The 26194-nt window shown below is 40.5% G+C and overlaps 1 protein-coding gene across 5 annotated transcripts in view; it reads right to left on the reverse strand.

The window, feature by feature from the left end:
• The window catches only part of inpp4b (inositol polyphosphate-4-phosphatase type II B), a 198115-nt gene that overhangs the window by 141974 nt on the left and 29947 nt on the right, over positions 1 to 26194 (reverse strand). For 3 of the 5 annotated variants that reach the window (XR_014874479.1, XM_085162144.1, XM_085162143.1), the window contains exons 3-4: positions 13563 to 13681; positions 3359 to 3475 (exon numbers count right to left, since the gene is read on the reverse strand). Coding sequence is in view for 4 of the 5 variants with exons in the window: in XM_085162144.1 (XP_085018270.1) it covers positions 3359 to 3475; positions 13563 to 13681 (236 nt within the window). In the remaining variant the exon portion in view is untranslated. Of the gene's footprint in view, positions 1 to 3358; positions 3476 to 9445; positions 10492 to 12734; positions 12989 to 13562; positions 13682 to 26194 lie in introns of those variants that run through there. The other 2 variants (XM_085162145.1, XM_085162146.1) reach the window with 2 other exon arrangements.

Genomic DNA, 26194 nt, shown 5'->3' on the forward strand with positions numbered 1-26194 from the left:
CTGACAGATCCACTAGCTAATGCCATTACACAGAAATCCAAGTAAATGGTGTGGCACATTTAGGTTAAAGTTAAACCTTCAGTTTAAACTAATTAAAACTCTTTGATTATTTTATATCACGGGGCAAGAGACAGTAAGATGCAGCAGAGCATGCTTTAACCTTCATATACGGGTCTTTTAGCCTGAAATTTAATGATGCAGAACACACAAAAATTCAAATATGCACACTTATGTGCATATTAATTATACTGTTATCCATGTGCTACAATTTCATCTGCACACTGAAGCTGTCCTGGGTTAACTTTGACCTGTTACAATTGATTTCAGACCCATGAATCAAGCAAAATTGTGCTTTTATGGGAACTTTAAACTGTTAAACTGCACATCTCATGTCTGTGTGTGTGTTTTCAAGTGGCAGCGGTGACACGGGATCTTGACAACATCACAAGAACTGTCTGTGTTTCCCCCAACAGATGCTCAGGTTCCTGCAGAGTGTTGCTCTTTGAAGAACCATGGAGTAATCCTGAAGCAGTGAAATGGTAAAACAGCGTAGGTGTGATCATATATAGCGCCAAAAGGGAACAGAGGTTGAAGTGTGCCTTGATGCAGACAAGAGACCTGCACCTGCAATGTACTTAAACAAAATTAAACAAATCAGAAGTTATTCTAATTTCTAGAGAAGTTATAAAGAGCTATTGTGAGCTAATTTAGGCTAACCTAAATGAGAGTTAACTGAGATTAAAATAGAGCATAAGAGGGATTATGGGGGACATAACTTCATAAAAGTACCTGATCTACCATTTCAGTGAGTGTGGGAAACGTGCAAGTCCGACGCGCAAGGTTTCTAACCAATGCTTTGAATCCACATACTAGTTTACAATAAGCATTTCTTTTTCATTCTTTTGAGGATTTTTTTTAGCAGTGAGGACAGTGTTTGACGGTTGTAATGGTCATACATGCTTTTGCATTAAATCCTAGAAGTTGCAAAATGTTCTTGCCAATAAATCATTAAATCATTGTTATGTTTTTAACTGTTATGTTTTTATGCCTTAGGTAAAACACGACATGATATTATATGGTAGTAGAGGTTTTTGCTCCAAAAATGTGTTACCTAAAAAAAACCCTTTCCCTATTCTCTGAACAGAGGAGTAATTATTCATTTATTAATATCAGATAGGCTTTCTATATATTTTTTGGTTTTTGCAAGGAGGGACGTATTGATTTGGGGCTATTCTGAATGCCAGCATGACAGCTACTCTTGTTCCCCTGTCAATATTCTCGCCTCTGTATCGTAGAACATATAGAAAAAAAAAGGAAAAACCCCTAGATCTGCAATAGACTGGTGACCTGTCCAATGTTGACTAGGACACCTGGGATAGGCTCCAGCTCCTCTGCACCCTTCATCGGATAAGAAAATAAATGGATGGACAAAGTGCGGTTAAACCCTGCACCTGTTTTCCTGACTGTTCCAGTTAAGGGTCGTGGGGGAGTTAGAGCTTATTGAAATGAGAACTATCCATTGCAGTATTTTGTGGTTAACTGTCACTGCTTTTCTTAAACAAGCCAGCTTTATGTCCAATCAGCATTCACACATTACTCATAGTGTTGGCGCCACAGGGCTGTACTGTTGGTTTTTTTGGAGGACTGCATGCAAGCGCGTTTGCATAGCCTCTGCATAGGTTGAATTCCTTCTCTCTGTGTAACCGGACTCCTACGCAAACTAACAGCAACGCAGGATCTTAAATCCCACGTTACAACCATTGAGTGAAAAATTAATTCAACTTTTGCAGGAGAATGCCAGGACAGCACTTCATGACCTGAGAGGTCGGGTCTTACAATGACCCAAAGCTAACAAATAAATCAATATTAAAACGAGTAAAACAAACAATAACTTGTTTTGGAACAGACCGCGTCAGAGTCCTGACCTTAAGCTGACTGAGTTGCTTTGGCATGATCTGAAGAAGACTGTTCAATCACAAAAAAATAACAGAAATGTTAATCAGTTGACATTATTTCATGATATCAAGAACAATCAAAATTCCTCCTCAACGTTATTCCAGTTTCATATGGGGCAGCTGTGGCTCTGGAGGAAGAGTGGGGTCACCCACTAATTGGACAGTTGGTGGTTCAACCTCCAGCTCCTCTAGTCTGTTAGTCAATATGTCCTTAGGCGAAATACTTAACAGATGTATTCATCAGTGTGTGAGAGTGAGTCTAACACATTAAAAAAGTTCTGTTCGAGTGTGTGTATGAGTGAGCGAAGGTATTTTTAGTGTTAAGTGCTTTGAGTAGTGAATAAGTTAAGAAGAGGTCATTGTTCCTGACAGTACTAAACTCAAGGGTTTACATGGTTTTTCCATCCTACATTGCTCGTGATGACACAGAGCTTTAATAACACAAAAGTAGAGCTTTTAGAGATTTTGTTTATCTATAATTTTGTCTCGGTTGTTGGTTCCATGGGTTTGGCAACAAGAAGTGGAAGCCACAGGTGGAAAAACACATTTGTTGTTTCACGCCAAGTCAAGTAGCAGATCGTTAAAATAGGTCATTTCAAGTTAGCTACAGGCTGCGTGCATCGACACAGTAAGTGTAGAAAAAAAGTGGGCCCAGTGTGTCTGCGCACAAGAGCAAACACAGCTCCGGTGCACAGACACACTGGGACTGTATTTGCGCTACTGCTGGCCTTGTGCCAACACAAAATCAGAGGCCTTAATGTAATACATTTGCAAATACTAACCACTAACCACCGCTATACTGAAGTCCTAACTCATCAAAAAAAAGCTCATGAATGTTTCATAGCAAGTTATGCCAAATTAAGATCTTGGCACGCAGGGTTGAGTGGGGTGGCTGATTGAGATCAAACGTCTGCGCACACTAAAAAGCCTGTTATAAAGTCTGTTTTAAAGGGCCCGGCCCATTCAGGATTCTATGTCTGGCTCTCTTTTCCATTCCCACTGATGTGCCGATTGGTTTTCCCGTGGGATCAGTGCCATGCACGGATGCTCACTGAAGGCTTCACAACCTTTTCCTTCAAAACTCGAGGCAAAAAGTTTTGGTTTGAGACTGATTGGAACGATACAGCCGTGATTCAGTCCTGTAAATCAGCACGCAACTCTTTGCACCTCTGAATAAGCAGGATAAATTTAAACATAATGAGATTCTGAAACCGGATTTCTTTTAATGATCATCCCCCTGTATAGTTTAAAGCTCGGTACAGCAAAACCTCCACTCGAGAGATGTGTTCAAAGCCAGTTGTGAGCAGGCTGTCATCGTTACAGCTCCCCATTTCTCACCCACTGGATTTTTAGCATGCACATATGCGATGCACACACATGCAGAGCAAAAAGTGTTTACTCACTGATTCCTGGGTCTTGTCCTTTGCATCATACACGCTTAGCTTGACTAGCGTCTCTGGGCTAGCAGGATACTCTGAAGGGAAGGTCACCCCCGTCAGAAACAGTGGGTCTTTGTTCGCCTGGCAAGAGAGAAGGACAACACAGGACCATGGTGAGATATAGTTTGTGCTCGTGTGTGTACACACATGTGCGATATCCACATTTGCACTGCAACACAGATGTACGTGAAAAAGCAGGAAGCTGAAGAGGGGGGAAAAAGGGAAGGGGACTTTTTTTTTTTCGCTGGGTAAATGAGCCAGCAGCTGAGCTCAGTCTGCCCTCTTCCTCCTCCTGGCATTTCTCTCCATTCCTCTTGCTTCTCCTGGGCACAAAAAAAGCAGAAGATAGAGCTCTCCCTAGTGGGTCTACCTGGAGGTGTGGCATAAATACAGTCTGCCAACTGAGGCTTCAGATCAGGAGCAACAAATGTTGACAGGTAAGCTGGTGCAGTGGCAAGCAGGCAATAGGATTAAAGCAAACACAGCAGACAGTGTTGGGCTTTCAAACACCAGAAGGCAGCATGGCATTAGCCAATATTTGCTCACAACCTCCCTCAAATCGCAGGACCCAGTCACCACCTTTAACTTCTGTTGTGCTGGTTTGAGACATTCCTTTCATTTCCACACCTGCTAACAAGGGTTCTGAGCGCTATTTGCTTTAACATCAAAACCTTTCTAGAAAGAAGACGCGACGAAACGAGCCAAGCAGCAGACAAGCAGTGTCATGAAATAAGACGAGCCTACGTGCTGGGATCTGCAAGGTATGTTTTATTCAACAACATTTTTGAAAAAGGGAAATTGGTGATATTTTCTGACAGTGTCATGGTGATACGCCTTTGCTTCCTTGATGTATCAAAACAAAGGAAATCATTGTTACATACAAAAAACAAAGGTTTTGTGTGCAAGACGATCAATAGAATAAGCTTTCAGTGTTTAATTCTCGACATTTTGTGATCGATTTAGCGATCCTTGCCTGGTCCATCCCCGCTCTTTCTTTGTCTTCCTGGAAATTTCTGGGACTCTGAGCTACATGTTACTGGCAGGGGGTAGCTGGCCCCACCAAAATGCTGCGGGTTTATTGTAATATTATAGCTGCCTTGCTTTGCTCCTCTTTGCTCTCTTCTCCTTCCTTCACGCCTATCAGTCGCAGCAGGGGGTGGGCACCCTCCCTCGCTGAGCCTGGTTCAGCTGGAGGTATCTTCCTCTTAACTTTTGCCTGTGACGGCTGATAGGGAATGGTTGAATCGTTGTTTTTCTTTGTCCTTTCCTTACAATATGAAATGTCTACTGCTGTGAATTTGTGCCATGAAAATAGAATGAAATTAAACTGCTGATCTGTCTAGGGTGTGCCCTGCCTCCGTCCTATGACAGCTGGGATAGGCTCCGGTCCTTTGTGACCTTAAAGTGGAATAAAGTGGAGTCTCGGACCCAGCGTTTAGAGCTTTCGTTGGCTTGTGGGGATTTATGTTCAGCTGCTTTATTGTTTATTGTTTACTGTTTATAACGTAATTTCATATTCCCCCAGGCTTTTCAGTCTCTTTAACTATGTCTTTAGTTGGTGATAAGTCTTTTTGTATTTCTGCATCAAGTTCATACGTTTGAATCATTGTCCCTGCTTGTGTCTTTCACCTTGGCCTGTGTCATGTTGTCCCCCTCAGCGGTGTGTGTCCCCTTGGTTCCTGTACCTGTAGACGTGTGGATTCTTTGGTTTGTACTTTACCATTCGGGTTACTTTTGGACTTTTGTTATTTTTTGCATAATCATCGTTAGAAGCTTGCTTTCTCTTCTCCTCCTGTGCTGTGAGTCCTACGTCTGGGTCTGAAACCTGACGGATGGATAAGCTGTGGCATCTGCAGTTACCCACATTTTTATTGATTTTTCTTTTTTTTTATGTCTCTGAGGTTCATCAGTAACTTAACATAGACCATGAATCAGGTGACATTTGTGTAACCTCACTTTTTCTCTCCTCCTCTGATTTGCTGCTTTGTCAGTGGGTCAAAAGTACTGAATGTCATGCAGCAGCAATATTAGCATGATATTCAACCTGTGTGTGAAATGTGTTTATACACCTCTCCTCCATTCTGCAGGCATGTGACACTGAGGTAAATAATAGTGGAATCGCTGCCTCAGATCTGATTATAGGTGTGTTAAAAGTCACACTCAATAACAACTTTATCTATACTGATTAGATAAAAAGCCAGAGAATTTAGACTTCGAGTATGAGGCAAGTAGACAAGATAAGACACAGTCATTTATAATTTATAGCAACAATGCCTCCGGTCAGACCTGGCTGATAAAACTTTTAAGGCATCTCTGTAACATTCATGAATTACTTTAAAGTAAATCCCGTACGTGTCAAATGTTTGCAAAAATAAAACAACTTTTTTTTATTGCAATCTGCAATAAATTCTACTAAAAACCTGATTGGCATTCAGAGACCGCAGCCCTCCACTAAAGCCAGTACTCTATATTACATCTTTTGTTTTAAAGAAGTGATTCAAATCTTCACACAAAATTTATAGTTGACTTTTGCCCCCCCCCCCCTCCCTCTCCCCTCCCTCGTATTCCTGCTGACAAACAGAGCAACACATTTTATTCCCTCCAACTCCAGGAATAAAGCGTATTGTTCCAGGAGTTGGGGGCTTTCCTGAGAAGTCTCAAGAACTGTTTAACTACTTGCTGTTGTCTATTTGAACCAATTCAAAGCATTCTGTTTACATTGGGGGTTTCCTGTTCCCTTGCACAGCTCTGATGGGCGTCTCTTGAACGCAGCCCTTTGGGACCGTGTGGGGACAGATTGGGGACTGGTAATGAGACTGATACAGACAGACTGCCAGCTATGCGTGAATGTCTGAACACACCCTTAAGTTTGAAAAAAAAAGCACAACATAAAAAATAAGACTGGGTGGTACACACTACTGAACTGTTTTGTGCAGCTGTTACATAGTTATAGTGGTTATAGATTGTGCAACTATACGCATGAAAGCAAAAAAGCATCTTAATTAAAAGCTGGCCACTTATTCCTTCAAGGTCATTTCCTTGTGGGCTCTGCACCATTTCCAGTGCTTCCACTATTTTTATAAAGAAGACCCGTCCATCACGTCTGACTATTTGCCCTTGTGCATTTGCAGTTTTGCAGCAACTTCCATGCCAGAATGACCCAACCTTCATGTCTAGAATCATTACTTATGATGCAACCCAGATGCTAAACAGCAGTCCAAGAGCTCTAGTGTCCAAACTTAAAGGCAGAGCTTCAAGATCAAGAGCGTGACAAGTGAACAGTGCTTGTCTTTATTTTTTACACTGAATTTTCTCCTTGTGTCAGAGTGTCGACGCAGCTTCGCCTTGACATCACAGAGCACTGAAAAGGCTAGGACTTTTTGGCTAAACTAGAAGAATCTTTTTAGCTAACTACTAGGGGTGCAACAATACTCGTATCGATATTGAACCGTTCGATACAGTGCTTTCGGTTCAGTACGCATTTGTATCGAACAATACAATTTTTAAAATTTATTTTATCAACTTTTCTTCTGACGATGCTGTCTGTGTTGAGCGCTCAGTGGATCTGCGTTCGACTACTCCGCCTAGGCTGCACTGCCGAGTGCAGATCCACTGAGCGCAGCGCAAGCTAGCAAGACAGAAGCTAAGATAGTTGCAACATGGCAAATTGAACCTCCCCCACCCTCATTCAGATGTGGCGTTTGGAACTATTTTGGTCTTCATGTGAAGTATGACCCTGAAGGTAAGCGCGTCATTGACAAAAGTAAAACAGTATGTTGGATGTGCCACGCAATGCTCAATTGGTGGGAACTAGTGCGTTAGCGCAGTTAGCTCGTTAACGTGTTGATGCCGTCCAGCCCCACGCACGGGGCGATCTGCGGTAACTCGTTAACGGAGATTTGCCGCGTTATGGCGTTAACGTCATTTTAACGAGATTAACGCTGACAGCACTAGTGGGAACACAACGAATATGACTGCACATTTACACTGACATCATTCTAGTGCAAAGACAAGTGGAAGCAGACAAAAACAACAAGCACGCATGCTACAAACTTTACCCGAGTCATTTAGACAGCCGTTAGCACATGATTCTCCGTATGGGGACCTGATATGTATGCTGCTGAGAATATAGCCCGTATAGCCCAGAAGAAGCTATAATATAGCTTTTATTTTGGAAAGAGCCATTTCTCTGTAACAAACTCTCTTTTCCAAAGAGAGTTTGTTACAGAGTTGTTGTTTTTTAAATTATTTTGTTGTTTCAGCAACATTAAATTTAAAAACTGTACTTTTGAGTTAAAATATATATTTATAATTTTAATAAATGACAAATTAAAAAGGCATGAACATTTTTTTGTATTAAAAAAATATCGAACCGTGACACCAAAGTATCGAACCGAACCATGAATTTTGTGTATCTTTGCACCCCTACTAACTACCCACCCTGTGCTGCCAGATATTCTTCCCTTCAACTGTCCTCTCCCCCAAAATCAAACTGCAGTCGAAGGGTGAGCATTTTAACATTGTGGATGAGATACAGTGTGCATCGCCGATATGAGACAAGCACAGCGTGCAGAGGAAGACTTCAAGAGAATAATCCAAATGAAGCAAAATCAGTGGAAGCCGCAAAAGGAGGCAGCTATGGAGTGGATAGCTCACAAATTAAAATTAGGTTTCTGCTGTTTTTTGTTTTTTTTTTTGATCACAGCACGTACCTTCAAAATATGATTTCCTGGCAAGCCGATAAATTATAACAGCGATTTATTGCAGACCTTATTACAAGGAGGTTGGTGGGTGCAAGGCCGCTAGAAGATGAAAAGAGTTACTTCAGCACTTTGACATACCACAGATTTTTTTAAATAGGCAATATTTCAAAAGCAGTTAATTATGTCAGTTTATAGTGTATAGAGAGAGGAAAAGGAAGCAGAGAATGAAGGGTATGATATGAACAAAGGCCCTCAAACCAAGTAATCAAACCACAGGTGTTGTGGTTAAATACTCTGCTGAGATTCTTCTGCCGCGTGTGTTCAGGTGTTTTCATCCATCACCTAAAAACATGAAAAGAGCAAAAAAAAACAAAAACAAAAAACAAAAAAACCTCTTGATTCTTTTGCTTTGATGTAGTTACTTATCTAAGGTGGAAAGTTTTTTGTTTTTTTGTTTTTTTCTTGTTTGTTTGTTTGTTTGTTTTGTTTTTGCTTTGTTTTATTATTTGCTTCGAGCCCTGTGCACAGGAGCTGCATCCTAAAAGATCTTTTGTTAAAAGGGTTGGCGTAATAATTAAATGCTTCAGCCAATACCTTTTGATTAGCCTTGTCTCATGCTTTCTTGCTTTGTGGTAGATCTTTGTTCTGTCTTCACTGAGATATTTGAATGCTAATCAATAAAAACATATCACTCAAAAAACACGATAGTTTGTTATTTCTTCGGAATGAGTTTTTAAAAAAAGTCATCATTGAATGAATGCTTCATCTGCTTTTCTGTAGCTCTGCTGAGATTGACACATCAGCCGAAAAGCCTTAGACAATCCAGGGTTTTCGGAGCTCGGAGAGCCAGACTCTGAAGTCTCCCTAAAAACAGCAGTGCGCTTAACACACAAGTACAGAATTATGTGTTTAACTGCACGCTCACACACACACACAGACGGAACGCGCAAAAACCACCTCCTCACCACACCACTAACCCCGCTGATCCTTCAGAAATCTACGCCGGGCTGACAGAGGGGAAATAAAACAAGTCTATTGCTTCTGATTTTATGTCTCTAGACGCGGTAATATTAGTCTTGATGCCTGGTGCCATTTTGCCACCCAGCCATGAAGCTGTGTGGTTTGTGTACACCGACGCTCTAAACACACAGCCTGATTGAGCACAGTAGGTACACACGCAGTGGAATCAATGCACTGCTTTGAGCCCAGAGCAAATGGGGATCTTATCTGTACTATACACTGACAAAAAGACAGACTTGACCATTATACTCGAGAATGTGCAGGTACACAGACATAATCCGTTACACCTCCCTCTCTGGCACGCTGAATATGCCTCATTCAGACTTACCAGCATGCTTGGCAGCCTCGGCTACAGCTGAATCTTCTTAGAGCTGCTGATGAGCTGAAATGCGCTAAAGTGGTAATGCTGTCTCCATTTACACAAAGAAGTGAGCCGGGCTGTCATACAAGTGGTCAACATATGCTATGGGAGACAGCTGCCCCTCTCTTGTCTTTTTGTCAGTCTGGGTTGCAAATCTCTGTGGAATAACCAATTTAGGCCATTAAGAGGGTGTGTGCGTGTTTGTGCGTGATTGGGCAGAGGGGGAAGTGCAAATACTCTGGGTCGAGTTTCCTTGACCATTCATAATTACATATACACAGAGAGAGTAGACTTTTGGACTTGTTCCAGGCAGGGGGTTCTTTGCTTGACTAGCCTGACATCAAAGGCTGTTTTATCCGCTGCCTTTGCATGACGTCAAATCCCCTCAAGTACCACCACTTCTGGACCCATTGCCCATGTTTAAGGAAAGGGATTTTCCTACACAGAAGTATTAGGGATTGGCAGAAAATGCAACTTTTTCCATCCCAATTTCTGTCTCTTGTGTCAGGCTCAGCACAGAGAAAGCATGCACATGTGGAAAACAAAGGACTTACAATTTCTACAAAAAGGACATCTCCTTTCTCTGAACATTTGGTAAAATACCAGATGGCATTTTTCTGTGTCTGTATGTGTGTGTTGGTAGCTTCAAATACAATGTGACCAAAAACCATTTTTCAGCATTTAAGCTGTCACTTGTCGCTTTTCTGTTTTACCAACCGCAGGTTAAGCTGCAGTATCCGCACTGAGACATAAACCTGCTTATGCAGACGAAATGGGTCAAGTTAAAATACCGACTCCCGGTTCTGTACTACAACCCCAGTTACAAAAATGTTGGGATGTAAATAAAACAATGCAATCCATTTGAGCCCACTTTTTATCTTCCTGTTGTTTCAGGTTGCAATGTTTTTGTTCTTTTTGTGACTCTCTCTCTTACAGTTATATACAGTGTTGGGAGTAATGAGATACAAAGTCATGTGTTACTGTAAACACACTGCATTTTTTCAGCAGTAACTGCATTACAGTTACAAATATGTCATTACTTACAAAGGTGCACCAAACAAACATGCACTAAAAAAGACATGAGTGCGACGGTAAAGTGGAAACTGCACGCAGGACAGACAGAAGCCGCGTTATGCTGCTAACACAACTTCGCCTCTTTGCGAGCATCTGCACCAGCATCCTAATGCTAAGCTAGCCAAGAACCCAGAGTAACGTTCGAGCTGAGTGACCACAGACCATCAGACAGCCTGATCTTCAAAGGTAACAAAAGCAGTGATGAGCAGTCAGGCTGGGGCCTCCATTTACACCTGTTCATGTTTCTAGCAAAGACTCACTGTGGCGATCGCTTTAAAGTCTTTTTGTGCTGGTTTTAATCTTTGCTTTGTGTTCGTACTTAAAAACTAAATGAAAAAATCGTATGCATCTCATCATTAGGATAGGGATTTGTGTTGGTGTGTGGGAATGTATCCTGTAAGTTTATATAGTTAAATGCTAATTATGAGACAATGGGTTTCAGGTCAATTTATGGAGTAACAAGAAAGTAATATAGTGACTAGTGTAACAAATTACTTCTCTGGCAAGTAATTAAGTAATGTGCTGGAATAATATTTGCCCATGGATTAAAAATAATATAAATAAGAGCCTGAAAAAAGCATGGGAAAGGGATCTAGGGCTTACAATGGATGAAGGTACATGGGATTCTATATTGTCGAACAATGGATTATACATTAGGGAAGCCAGGGGGAAATTTATTCAATACAAAATTCTTAACAGATACTATTATACTCCTTCAAGGCTGTATAGAATGGGGATTGGTAGAGATGACTTGTGTTGGAAATGCCAACAAGCCAAAGGTACTCTGATACATGCCCTCTGGGAATGCCCGCTGGTTTTTCCAGTTTGGAACACTGTACTGAATTATTTGCAGGGGTGTACACTTTGTAACCTACCCAGATCACCTAAATTATGTCTACTAGGAGACAAAGGAGAGGTGCCGCAATTAAATAAACACCAGTTTAGAGTGTTAAGTACTGCATTGGTAACATGTGCCCGTGTCATTTTGGAACACTGGAAGGACTCCCATACTCCAACGCTTAAAATGTGGAAAGAAAGACTGATTGGGAATGTTGCATGCAAAAAGATGTTGGGAAAGTTACATCATGTGACGGAAGCTGCGGTGGAACAGTGGGACAATTTTTGCACCTACATGTCTACCTGACTTGGACATTTGAGCTTAATACAACATTTGTTATTTTTGTTTGTTTGCTTCTTGCTTTTGGTTGCTGCATCTTTGTATTTGCTGTTATAAAATGCAAAATCTAATAAATACTTAAATTATAAAAAACATAATGTGCTGCATTCTTTTTAAGAAACATGAGTAATGTAATCCATTACTTTTCTTGAGTAGTGATCCCAACAATGGCTCCAAAGAGCTCTTAAAAACACCTGGAATTGTTCCTCGTGTGTTTTGCGACTCCCTGTTCTTACTTCCTCTGAAACATGTGAGTGGTGAGACATAAAGAGTGATCATATAGCTTTCATAAAACAAAGAACATTTTTCCCCTGACCTGAGCACGATTGACGGGCGGGACCAGAGAGGCTTTGTAGCACCTGGCATGCTCCATCATTTATCTTCTAAATGAAATCTTTCTATCACATACAGCATGATAGCACACATATTACACGAGCAAAATTTCACACAGCCAGCCAGGCCCGGCGCTCGCAAAGCCGACAGCAGCTGTTGAGAGAAAGCATCCTGGGAATGTGACAACAGTGAAAACACAAGTGGCACAAGTGCTGTCTTCAAATAATACACATAGAGTAAGCTCCCCGGTGCCTGCATGCCTGCACACACACAAACACACACACAGACACACAAACACACACACACAGGTCTGCCTTTGGTCATACAAGTTAATAAACATTTGTTTCTGTATTAAGTGTGAAAGCCTACTGGCAAGAATCCCTTGCTCCATTAAAACTTCAATCAAAGATTATTTCAATGAGACATATTCTCTTCTCAGTTTGGCTTCAAGTCTGAGTCCAAATAACACTAATATTGGTTTTCTGATGGATCCGGTTTCTGGGGGAAATGCTAAATACACTGGTTCATGTAACAGAAGAAATGTTCACTTTTATGACACAATCCAGACTAATAAAGTGAATATATGGACAGCAAATCTACCACACTCTCTTCTAAGGGTGCAAACTTCTTTTTTAAAACACACTTATAAAATCACAATGAATGGGTACGTACCCTTTTGTTTTTGTGAAGACAAAAGCAGTTCATATCCTCAGATCATATTCCAAATCCTGAACATTACGGCCATGAAATCAAAACTTCAGCAGCCTTCAGAGTGTCTGCAGAGCTGGCTGAGCCAGCATACAGTGTCCTACCACATCCTGTCTTTCCACTCACACATGCACAAACACACATGCTCTGCTGCTCCCTTGACTGAGGGGAAAAGCAGTTGAAATCAGTCTTTGAAAGAGACGGTTATGCTAATTTAGCTTTACTGGATTAGGAGGGAAATAGTGTCTCCTTTCTATGCGCCTGGAAACTTTGCCCTCATATGAGGAAGGAGAAGAGAAAAAAAGGACTGTGTGTGTGTGTTGGCCTCTGCACATGTGTGTAGGTGGGTGTTCCAAAGTGGGACGGGGGCAGCTGTTGCTGCCCAGAAAACACTCATGTGGCTGCTGTCTCAGCAACAACACTGTCACGGTGGAAGTAAAAGAAGAAGAATTTAAAGAGGTCAAAGAGCACAAAACACTCTCACTGTTTTACCCACACACAATTAAACCCACAAACGCATACTGTATATGTAGTGTAAATGCATGATTGACACGCAACACAATCACTCATGTGAATGTCTGGACTCAGCTGTCACTAGAAATAGAAGGTTAGGGCTCATTGTCTGTTCCAGTTCAGTGAGTCAGATGGAAAAGCAAGGTTGATAGAAAGGAGGGCAGACAGCGATGGAGAGAATACCATCGGAGACTTGGTGACCCAGAGACACGGCAAAACAACAAACATCATAGGCCGGAGACAAGCAAGAGGATGGCGTGTGTGCGTGTGATGCCTTACCTCAACTATCTCTGTGCAGGCGTGAGACACGAGGTGCTGCTTGTGGGGATCTATGACAGCCACCTGGACCAAAGCATTGGGCTTCCTGTCTCTGCCTGAGGCCACCAGATCATTACAGGCTACACAGAGGAAGACAGGGAGGAAGGGAGAGCCGACAGGGAGCATAGAGGATGGAGAGAAACAGGAGACGAGAGGATAGAAGGGAGGAGAAGGGGATGAAAGATGAGAGGGGAAGATTTTTCTTTAGGATATAAAGTGAAGTGGCACAAATCACATGACAGTGGGTCAAAACATGACATTAGACTGTAGAGAATACTGACAGTACAAGGCAACAATAATATAATATAAATAAACTATATTGTATAATAATAATAATAACATAACAACAATAAACCATACAAGAAGAAAGGAGAAAACAGCCAAGGTAGCTTTATATATTAAAATTCATATGTGAAAGTGCAAAACAACATCACAAAAGAACCAAGCGCGCTGCATGTTAGGACTAATTAATTGGGTTTTAGCTTCCAGTGATTCTAAAAACACACACATAAATTAGATTAAACAAATATGTCACATTCGTTATGATAAAGATAACATGATATTTGAAAGCTCAATCGATGTGTTGTCATGTTTAATATTTCAATACATTTCCAGAATACTCTTAAATATTAAACCTTAATCAAGAAGTCTTACTTTATGCATCAAGACCTCAAACCCCCAAAACAATTTAAGTTTAGTGAATAAAATGAAGTGTACTGTATGATCAGTGTTTTTCAGTCCTGACCTGACCATTTTCAGAAGAAGGTTTTTTGTTTGTTAAGTGACTTAACACTCACCTATGAGAAAGGACATCTGACTCAAGGAACGAACCAGTGTTGTGTCGAGACATAACAGACAACTTTTAAATTATATTTTTAAGTGCTAGCAGCCTGTTACTAAAACACTCTGTTCCCATTTCTTTAGTTGAATCTACAAAACATAAATTGCCAGGAATAAATTGTATTTTCGCACCAACAAGGTGAGTCACATAGATCTATTAGCTGAAAATTGGGCATATCTTAGCATGCTGTGCAGTGTGTCCTAAAATAATTTGAAGAAACTGGACAAGTGGAGGATAAAGGAAGAAGTGGCAGGTCTAAAAAAAAACCCCTGAAAACTATATATATATATAGCTGATGTCTTTCAGTCATCTGAAATGCATGTCCTTAAGACATAGGAAAATAAATCCAGCAAAGACCTGACACAGGACCTGAAAGATTCATTAGGCCCTTCGGGAGATCCATCTACCGTTCACTGAAGCCTCATCAAAAATGGTGTCAGCAGAAGGGTGCCTGTCAAGAAGCCATTAAGGAAGGGAAGCAGGGAGAAAAGCCTGAAGTGTGTCAAATCACAAGATCAAGAATGAAAATCAGTGGAAACAAGTCTTATGGAGTAATGAATCCAAATTTTAAATTTCGGTCCAAATTGTCGTCAATATGTATGAAGGAGGTCAGGAGATCGGTGTCGTTAGCCACGTGGAAAACAGAGTGGAGCCTCTGTTAGGATTTAGGGCTGCATTTCAGCCAGTGGTGTTTGGGATCTTGTCAAAATCCATTAAATTATGAACACAGTAAAGTTCTGTCATGTTTTGATCTAACATGCAATAGAAAAACACAACAGTCATGGACTGGCCTCCCCAGAGTCCGAGCTACACACAGCCAACATCCCGAGAGCTTTGAATGTCCTTCAAGAAGACTGGACTTTCTTGTTTCTTGTTTCCTGACGAAACAAGAAAGTTTTCCTAAGAGAGTTCAGGCTGTGTTGAAGAATAAAGGTGGTCATAACCAAACAGAAGAAGAATTTTCAAGTATCTGTACTTTGCTTGAGTAGTTATTTTTTGGGAACTTTTTACTTTTATTTTAAAAAGAACTACTTTTTTTTTATTTTCCTTTTTTTTCTCTGCCAGTGTTCCACGTACCGGATGTAAGCTGGGTAGATTTATTAGAATTAAACTTTATTATTATTTTATTATTATATAAATATTGGACAAGGCTCAGGCTTTTGTTGCACAAAAATAGCAGGTAGAAACGTCCTCCAAAGAGCTACTTTTTGGTTTCTGTACTTCGAGTACATTTCACAGCCTATACGTTTACTTTCACTCGAGTAAAATAGTTGAATCAGTACTTCTACAACTTTTACTAGTATCTGTAGTTATACTTAAGTACAGAATGTCTGTACTTTTGCCACCTCTGCCCATTTTCCTTGCAGAGTATAAAGAAATGAGGGTTGGTTCAGGACTTTTACACAGCACTGTACTAAAATTGCTGCCTCAGCAGTCAATTAAAATGGCAGCAAGGCAAGACAAACTCCCCCTGGCAGTGAGATATCAGCTTTATGATAGCTTTCATTTCTGGCATCAAAAGCAGCCTGTCACTCAGCACTCATTTCTTTCAAGGACGGGAAGAATTTTTATCTCACGATTTCTGTACAGCAAATCAGGTTGAATGAATGGTTCCGAACAGCAGCTCTCTCTAACATACTATAAGATGCACTAAGAACACTCGCTGATGCCAGCGATGATCACAACTAAAATGATAAACACGAATCCACTAAGACAACCTTGTGATCTCCTTGGTAGAGTCAGATGCACAGCAGTGAAGTCAAACAGCAACAAAGCTTCTTGGTTTTACTTGAATATTTCAAAGCATGTTATGTGAGGTCTCGAGATGGAAGAATGCTAACGTCTGCTGTTATAGTTTTTCAGCACATTGAACAAAAAATACAAAGGATGCGACTCTAATGTTCACAGCTGTTTCACATGAAAGCTCAAAACCATCCAGCTCGATACGGAGTAAATTACACCATATGGCTCTGAAATTATGTATTAATTAGCATTTGTATGCACTCAAGAACAGTATGACAAAAGTTTGTGAACCTCCCTGGATGATATCCAAAAGCTGCATTTTATCCGTGCAGCACAATTCTGGCATGCAATGAGTGGTCACCTTACATCAGTGTGCAAAAGAACAAAAAAAATATATATAACCTAAGACTAGAGTTGGATGTCTCGAGACCGGTCTTGGTCTCGAGACCACTTTTACGTGGTCTTGGTCTCGTCTTGGTCTCGACGGACTTTTGTCTTGGTCTCGGTCTTGGTCTCGACGGACTTTTGTCTTGGTCTCGGTCTTGGTCTCGCTGTCTCGGTCTTGCGCTCTCAAATCGACACAGTGTTCGGGAGATTTGGAGTCAACCATCAGCGGAGCGGGGGGGTGTCTTACTGGGCTTAAGCCCGGGTCATTTTTTCTGAAGCATGGGGTTTTTTGGAGTGTAATTTGTTTGTTAGATGCCTGACTGACAACTGTATAAAACAAAAACAACACACGAAGCACAGAGCGCACCGTCCTAAATTCCCCCTGATTTTGGTATGATCCGAGCTTTGGCACTAGGCGACTGAGCACAGCACCCATGTGAGCGAGGGGGGAGAAGCTGCTGCCTGCGAGTTTGCTGCAGAGGAGAGCTTAAGTTTGACCAGGTACCAACGGAAATCATTCGTACTGAACTAATAATGTAAATATGACGGTGTATCACAAAAGATTGATATCAAACTGATCACTTGGTTGCGTTACTTACTCTTCGAGTGAATCAACAAATGGATAAATAAAAAGCCGAACGACAATGCTGATTTTTTTTTAGAGAGTCTTAGCTTACATCTCATATTTTCAGTTGTTACCCTCCACGGCTAAACAAACTCTCTAAATCGGTTTCAGTTGTGTACTGATGAACACAACAATGGACATAAGGAGCTTCTTTCAAAGAAAAAACTCAGGTAGATGTTATTTTATATATTATGCTTTGTATGTTGTTGTTGTATGTTCAGTATATCTATGCAAAACAAGAGGAATTTCAATACACAGCAGTATATTCACAGTTGAAACCAGATATTTACATACACTTTAGGGAGAAAACATAAAACCTTTTTTTTACTGTTAAACATCAATTTAGAGTAAACTTTTGTTTTAGATAAATAAATGTTGCAATGTCTTTTGAATTAGTTAAATGTCAGAATAAAAAGAGGGAGCTGTCTATTTTAATCACTTTCATCAAATGTAGGAGTACATATACACTAAGTTTATTGTTAATTAAGATTAATTAAGAAAACTCCAGATGATTCCATTCTGAGCTTAAGAAGCTTCTGATTGGTTAGTAGAGTCCATGTGGGTAAATTGGTGGCACAGCTGTGGATGCATATAAGGCAAAACACAGAGCCTGTTTCTTTGAAATGGGAAAGTTTCTTTGAAAAATCAAGAGCTGTCAACCAAAACACCTGGAAAAGAATTCTGGAAAAGAATTGTGGAGCTCCATAAGTGTGGCTCAATTTTGAATACAATTTGGTGCCATTTACAATTAAGAAATACAGACAGTTTCTCTCTTTACTCTTAAAGTTAACAAATATGTTTTTTATATTTATCAATCTAAAAAAAGAAACATTTAGTCTGATTTGATGTTACAATTAAAAAGTGTTTGTGTTTTTATCTGAAGAGTATGTAAATATCTGGTTTCCACTGTATATTTGTGTTTGGCTTGATTGTCAGCACAAAGAGGGAGAGAGAGGAACAGAGAGGGAGAGAGACGACGAAAATGACGACAGAACAGAGATGGAACAAGAGCAGGTGAGACACACAAGTTAGTCAAATGGTTGTTTGCCAAAAACTCATCAGAACATGTATCTCGTACCTATTGTATCTTTTTAGATAGCGTTTCTTACTTTTAAAATTCTATATTTATTAAGTTATGCAGGCTTGTTTGCTCAACAAGGCTGAATAATTATATAAACTTTTCAGAATCTAAATAGTGTACTTTGGTAGAATTAAAAAAATAAGTGTAGTGCAGGTCTAAGATGATTTTTAGTGCTGCTATCATCTAGTTCTGATTCTGGTTCTGTCTTGGTTACTGTTGTAGTCCTGTTTTAATTCTGGATCAGTTCTGGGTCTGGTTGAATTGGGGTTTAGTCCCTGTGTCTTGATACAGGCCTGACTTTGTTCTGCCTTGCTGCTTAATTAAAAAACTATATATATATATATATATATATGAAGTCATTCTTTTTTGAACAAAGCTCAAAACAGAGCCTAATAATCTTTCAGTCATTTCTACCCCCACTTAATTTCCTTTGGCTGCTCAGCTCTCACACAGTGGCTCAGCTACGCTCCAATCCCTCCATATTGTGGCCAATCACATGCGAGGATATAGGATAATATCATTATGTGAAAAACAGAGAGGGTGAGAGACGCAACAGTCAAGTGGAGCATGCGTCAGTCCTTTCAGTGAGTGAGTGAGACAGTAGACAGCGGTGAGGAGGGCTGTGCGAAAGCAAAAACACATAAATATGCCCGAGACCCGTAAACGAAGCAGCATCTGGCTGCAGTTTAAAGACTTTTTTTGTCTCGGTCTTGGTCTTGGTCTCGTCTCGTCTCGGTCTTGGTCTTGGTCTTGTCTTGGTCTCGATACCCTCTGGTCTTGGTCTTGTCTTGGTCTCGATACCCTCTGGTCTTGGTCTTGTCTTGGTCTCGGATTAGGCGGTCTTGACTACAAGTCTACCTAAGACGTATGGACAATATGATTCAGTGGGTGAAACTTTATGAAAAAGGCATATCTTCATGCGGTATCTACATCAGCCTGAATATAATGTTTAGGCCAGTGTTTCCCAACCTTTTGGAGCCACGGCACATATTTCACATTAGAAAAATCACACGGCACACCACCAAACAATGGTTTTCATCTGGGTCGGAATTTTCTCCAGGACTACTTTTTCTTTTCAAATATTTAACGCCCTGCCATGTCTCACTCAGAACATGGCTAGCGTGTAATTTCTTCTTCGTCTGTTTTACTGGCAGTTGGCGACCCATTTAATTAGAGCTGGTAGGTGTACTGCCCTCTAGTGGAAGAGAATGTAAGGGTTCTGCCCGGTTCTCGCACCGATCGCTTAGAGTACTAATCGCTTTGATCTTAAGTGGGCCGGAACAGTAAAAACGACATGATAAATTTGTAAATTGGAGAAAAAAGTTCTGGTAGTTCAAAATATACAGTTTTTGTTAATTTGCAAAAAACTTCCACTTTTTTCTCCCATTTTTCAAACAGAAATTTCTATAGCAGATAAAAAACGGGAACTTTTCTGTCATTTATTTGTTTATCTGTTATATTATTATTTTGTTGTACCATAAATAGCAATTGGGCTGCGCTGTTTATCAAAAGGAAAACCTATAACAATAGGGTCACATTCACATTTTCCAAGGTGGGATGGGACTCTTTGCCGAGTCTGCCCCCCAAGCCTTAAGTTTGACACCCCTGGTTTAGATGTACTTCTAACATAGTGAAGTGAAAAAGGATGATTAAGTGTTTTTGTGTGTAACTGGTATTTTTATGCTGTAAAACACCTTCTAATATATTACAGGGGTGCATCCAGGATATAGTAAACCCCAATTTATAAAGACAAATTTACAGACACTGTGATTACCACTCACTGAAAACAAATCCAAAACCAGGCATTTTCCAACAGCACTGGAGAGGCAATGGTGCTGTCAAGGTGACTGTCGCTAGCATTTTAAAGAGCAGCATAAAAATTTAAAAAAAGACAGGTTTTAATGAGCATTTGTCACAAACTCGTCTGCAAGAAAGCAGGGAGAGAAAGAAAAGAATGCTTTCACCATAAAAAATGTAAGCTTTTTGTGATCTGCGCCTTTACTATTCCTTTTCAACCTATCTTGATCAAATAAAGCAGAGAAATATTTTCTTCAAGGTCGACTAAGAGCGTGAAATTTTAAAAGTGCTTCAGTTAAAGGGAGGGTTTGTATGGTAATTCACAAAACAAAGTGACAGCGTGAAATTCTGTCGTGTTTCACAGAGAACTATTATTAAAGAAAATCTTACAAAAAACCTGCACACAGTTCTCAGTTAACATTTAACATCTATACAGTAAAAAACAATATACAGAAAAAAAAATGTATTTCATACATTATACAACAGTCACCATAAGAGAGAGGAACAATATTTATGATGACAATGTTGTTTGTTGTTTTGCACAGTACTTTAGTATACGCTTATTTGTTGTTTGCATTTTAAAATTGTTGATCAAAGAAAGGGAATCTGGTATATTGGAAGAAATAAACTCTTAAACCATCACTCATCATGTTGTGGTTCTTCCAAAAGAGATCCACGAGTGGTTAAATCAAAGAAATGGATGTACACCAGAATCTCACACAGCCACAGAAAGAAGGAACAGACACATGAATAATTGAGGAAATCCTTTGCTTTAGCTCTTGATAACAACAAAAAAAATTTACAATAGGTTAAGTAAAACATATTTTGGCCTGAATAAACATTCAGAAAAACAACATCAAGACACCAAAAGTTTTTTAAATGTAAATGAGTGCTTTTCAAAAGAGTCAAATTTACTGCATTGTACATTGCTTTGGATCCAGAGTCTGAAGAGACTGTGTGAGAGGTACTGATAAAAATAGCCCATCTATTACATCCAAACCTTGTGACATCAATTCTGAAATTGACTTTTGATTCCATTAGACTAAATCAAATTTACTAATTCCTCCACTTCTCCAGGGTATGTCTCATCACGAGACTCACTTAAGGGTATTCAAAGTACAGCATTTCATTCTGTGATATTACAGTTAAAAGTTTTTTGCTGAAACCATAAACAACCCTGTCTCCTTTTTCTTTAGATGAATCACTGTCTGTATTTTGCTATAGAGCTGCTAAATTAGTCCGTGAGTAGGGGGCTGTGCCACAGCAGGGGACCATAGAGTGAATTATGAAAGGAAATAACTCAGTTTACAGTAAATGGACAACATGCAGCCATTACAAGGCTGCAGATATAAAAGCAGAAGAAACAAGAAACCTCTTTGTTTACCAGACTTCAGTTAGAGCTTTGCATGTTCATGGATTTTTGGATGTACTTTATTCCGTGTTAATACTGTTTTAAAATTATGTCTAATAATTGAAAAATAGTATCATAAACTAAATAGACTGGTGCCTTTAAAATCTTTTTCTACTCTACCTGAGCACTCAAAACATTTTATGCCTCATGCAACCATTCGTACCTTTTCCTCAAGTAAATGTGGTATTAGTATACCAAATATGGTAGTAGATGACCTTCTCTACATCCTGAACTACAGCCCTTAGAGATAAACTAGTAAGAATATTAGAGATGCAACCATGTCAGTGAAGATGATAAAAAAAGTTTTAGTTAAAAAAAAGAAAGATTTAAAAAAAAAAGCCCGTGCACACAGGTTTTGCAGTCGAGAGGGAGATAACTTAGATGGGGGAAGATAAATAACTCTCTAAGGCTGCACAGCAACTGCAGACGTAAGTGTGCATGCTTCCTTGTTAGTGGGTTAGAAGACTGCTTCATGACCAGAGCATCTGAGGATTCACTGCAAGATAGAAATCCCAGAAAGTTGGCTTTCAAAAATATACTCAAAAGAGAGCCCACCGAATGAAAAGTTCTACGGAGTGATTAAACAAAAATAAAACTTCAAAATGATGGAAAGAAGAAAGTGTGGAGAAAGAAGAAAAGCTCACAACCCAAAGCACACCTTTCTGGTAAAACACAGTTCACTGATATGGTTTGGTGTGACTGCCAATTTAACTGGCTTACTGGCATTTATTGGTTTCAGCACTGGGGGAAGCAACAGGCTGAAGGCAGAGGTCTACAAGAGCACCCTGCAAGAGTGCTCTCATTCAACCAAATGCAAACTCCAAACTCAATGGATGATATTTCACAACTCAGGGATAATTATCCAAGAGAAACAGCTAAAGCAACCAAGGGTCTAGAGGTGAGAGGTTCTCCACTGGTCAAATTAAGCACTTGAACTCAGTTCAGCTGAGCAGCTAAACTAAAAGGCAGGCAAGACCCCAAAGTAAGAGATGACTGTTATGTGGTAACAGTGAAAGCCTGGTAAAGGGCATGTGTTATTAACTGTGTTTTGTCTGTTTTCTTTTCCACAAAATATTAAGATGACAGCTTAGTTTGAGTAACCTGTTGAATTTGACAGCTAAAGTTTTGTCACTATGTGTTAAAAGAGAGTGTATTAAACGATTCAATCAAAGCTGATTAGGTTTTTTGTAGTAATCACTGTTTTTTGCATTTGTACCGAAATACAGATCGTTAAATATAAAGATGTGTAATTACCCAAACATGCATGGTCTGGACTGCAGTTATAGCAGCAGTTTGACAACTGAGAAATGTTATTATGCTTTTATGTTTAATATTCAGTTGTCTATTATTTGAAAATGTCTTACTATGGCTTTATGGATACTTAAGTAAGCAGCTGGGTCTAATATCCTAGCTCATAATCATCTATTGAAGAGCCTAAATCCTAATGCATACTGTAATAGTATGCACTTTGCACACTCTTGGGTTCCTACCAAGATTTCCAACATCTCTCATACTGTTATAGCCTACTAAGGGATTTCAGATGCAGCCTTGGTTAGCAACCATCATTGTACTCTACTGTAATTTAAGAAACATAAACTATACTGATATTTGACTTGTGGAATTTAGAAAAGAAAGAATAGCACTTTTAATCCTCCTCAATTGTCTCTGAACCAGTTGATTAATAGTGGCTTTCCAAACCCAGAGCAACACCACCAGACTGAGGTTTGCCCAACTGAACTCACTGTCACTACAGACGAGTTATTCATCTGTTTGGAATACTTGGATAAAAGCTGAGTAAGATGGTGGTGATGCTTGCACTGCGAGCTGGGCTGCAGCAGCCCTTTCATCGCAATCTACCTTTCTGCATTTCGTTTGATAGCTTAAGACAAAATTATAGATAAAGCTTTTTGAACAAAATTATAAGACATAATCTGACTTTTGCTGTCAAATATTGCCTTAAAAAGTCACTGATTCAACATATTTTTCCAGGTATATTAGAACTTGTTTCCGTTTTATGGTGCTATGTATGTATGTAGAAATCTTCTCTGGAATAAAGGGCAGAATAGCTGCCTGTCCCAGCCACAAAAATCAACAACAGCGATAAAAAGACCAGCACAGAGTAAAACAAGCAACTAATTAACGCATTAGATAATAACAGAACAGGGGCCATACTTAAGATGGAAGAAGGTACTGTATACTTTGTCATGCTGACAGCTAAGCAAAACCACACAGCAACAGAAGGCTAAACTACACTAACTGGCCACTAAACGAAGTGGTATATAGTATATGTTCAACTGCTCATTAAGCACATGTACAGTTAACCAATAACATGGCAGCACAACCATTTGTTTAGGCATACAGATGACCTGCTAAAGTTCAAACTGAGCAACAAAATAAGGAAGAAAGTAGATTTCAGTGATTTTGAATCTGGCATGGTTGTTGGTGTCTAGTCTGACTATTTCAGAAACTGTGGATCTACTGGCATTTTCCCCACAAATCCATCTCTAGAGTTTACACTGAGAAAAAAAAGAAGAAAATATTGCAGTTCTCTGAGGAAAAAGGCCTTGCTGATACCAGAGGTGAAAGGAAAAATGGCCAGAATATACAGGAAGCAGTAGCTCTGATAACCAAATGATATGACCAAAGGTGGCAACTCATAGGTGGCGCTCCAGAGCCATTTTAAAAAAAAACCCCACAAAAAAACACAAAAAAACCCCACAAAACAAAAAACCACAACTAATAAATAGAGCAATTCCAGTAGGGCTTCTTTAAATGTTGATGTGAAATTATTGTTCTTTTGTTAATTGAAGGACACAACAGAATAGAAAGTCTAAGAGTGACACTTCAAGGGTATTGTGGTAACAACCAAAAACCATGGGGTTTATTCAAGCAGCTGACTGTGGATCTAAAAAAAAAGAAAAACTAATTGGCAGCTACAAAACCAGAGAAGGTTAGATCAAAGTGCTTCCAGTGAGAAGTTTCCATTGTCTGAAATGTCATTAAGAAATGGCAGTTAAATTAAACTGTAAAACTCAAGATAAACCAAACAAGAAAAAGACAACTTTCTGTTACAATTACATATCTGTTTGGTAGGCAGGCAGAGAGAAACCACCACATGAATGCAGAGAACCTGCAGGAAGGTTTAGCTGACAGTGGTGCCGGTGCACCGTTCCTCTGTGCTTATATCAATCAACTTGTGATGATGTGGGCGCTCACACTGAATATAGAACCTTGGATTAATGTTAACCATTTGCCATTGCAACCTGGTTTCCAAAAAGACGAAGAAGCTGTGGATGCTGCAGAATGTAAACATAGTAGAAGATAAAACATCAAATGCTCAAACTGAGAAACAAACATACTCTCATTTTAAGTTTTAAGCCAAGAAGAAATTAGATTTAATGTGTTAAGGTTCAATGCAGGGGACTCAAACGCGGGACTCCTGAATCAGCTGAACACAAGGATTTATTTACAGAGTTCACCAGGTGTATATACAGAGAGTGCCAGGCAGTGCTATATACAACAATGTGAGGGACGGGGCTCCAGGGAAATCCAAGGGGGGGGGGAATCACTCTCTCTCCAACTCTCCACATACACGACTGCAGTTCCTTTCTTCACATTTGACACACAGATTCACACGGGAAAGGTTATCCAGGGGGTCTGTAGATGAGGAAACAAAAATTCACAAAAGACACTTGACTTATCTTGAGCTGTAGCTTGAATCTCACTGACGCGTGGTAGACAACGATCCAGCGAAGACCAGCAGTCACCTCCTGGCTTAAATGCTGTTCACCTTGATGGTCATCAGGTGTGTTCTTTTCCGTGGGTGTGGGCGGGGCGTGAACCCACAATGAGTTCTGCTCCGGCGACAGAGAGAGCGAGAGAGAGAAAAGAAAGAAGGCTGATCAGCGTCTCGCCGATCCCCCAGGCCGTGACAGTACCCCCCCCCCCCCCACACACACACACACACACACACGGGAGCCTCCCGGCGACCCCCAGGCTTGTCAGGATGGGCCTCGTGGAATGCCCGCACTATGCCACGGTCCAGCAGGGCAGCCCGCGGGATCCAGGACCGCTCCTCCATCCCGTAGCCCTCCCAGTCCACCAAATACTGCAGGCCACGCCCCCGGCACTTGACATCCATGATCCGAGAGACAGTGAAAGCCGGGTGGCCATCGATGACCCGGGCGGGTGGCGGGGGCCTGGAAGGAGGGCACAAAGGACTGGACAGGCAGGGTTTCACTTGAGACACATGAAACACATTATGGATCCGCATATTTCGGGGCAATCTGAGACGGACAGAAACCGGGTTACCAGAGAGTCTATAACAAACGGACCAATGAAGGTGGGAGACAATTTCTTTGACTCAGCCCGGAGCGGAACAAATCTAGTAGATAGCCAAACCTTTTGTCCCGGGGTGTAGGCAGGTGCGGGGGTCCGGTGACGGTCCGCCAGGCGCTTATTGCAATCAGCTATGCAAAGAAGGGCGGCCCGGTGGCTGAGGAGATAAGACTGTTGTGGGCATACTCAACCCATGGGAGTTGCTCATTCCAAGTTGTCTGATTGGTGGATGCCAAACACCGGAGGGCCGCCTCGAGTTCCTGATTGGCCTGTTCTGTCTGGCCGTTAGTCCGAGGGTGGAAACCAGAGGAGAGACTGACCTGCGCTCTGAGGGCGTTGCAGAATTCTTTCCAGACCCGTGAAGTGAACT

The sequence above is a fragment of the Neolamprologus multifasciatus genome, chromosome 6, assembly GCF_963576455.1.
Source record: "Neolamprologus multifasciatus chromosome 6, fNeoMul1.2, whole genome shotgun sequence".
Classification (NCBI taxonomy): domain Eukaryota; kingdom Metazoa; phylum Chordata; class Actinopteri; order Cichliformes; family Cichlidae; genus Neolamprologus; species Neolamprologus multifasciatus.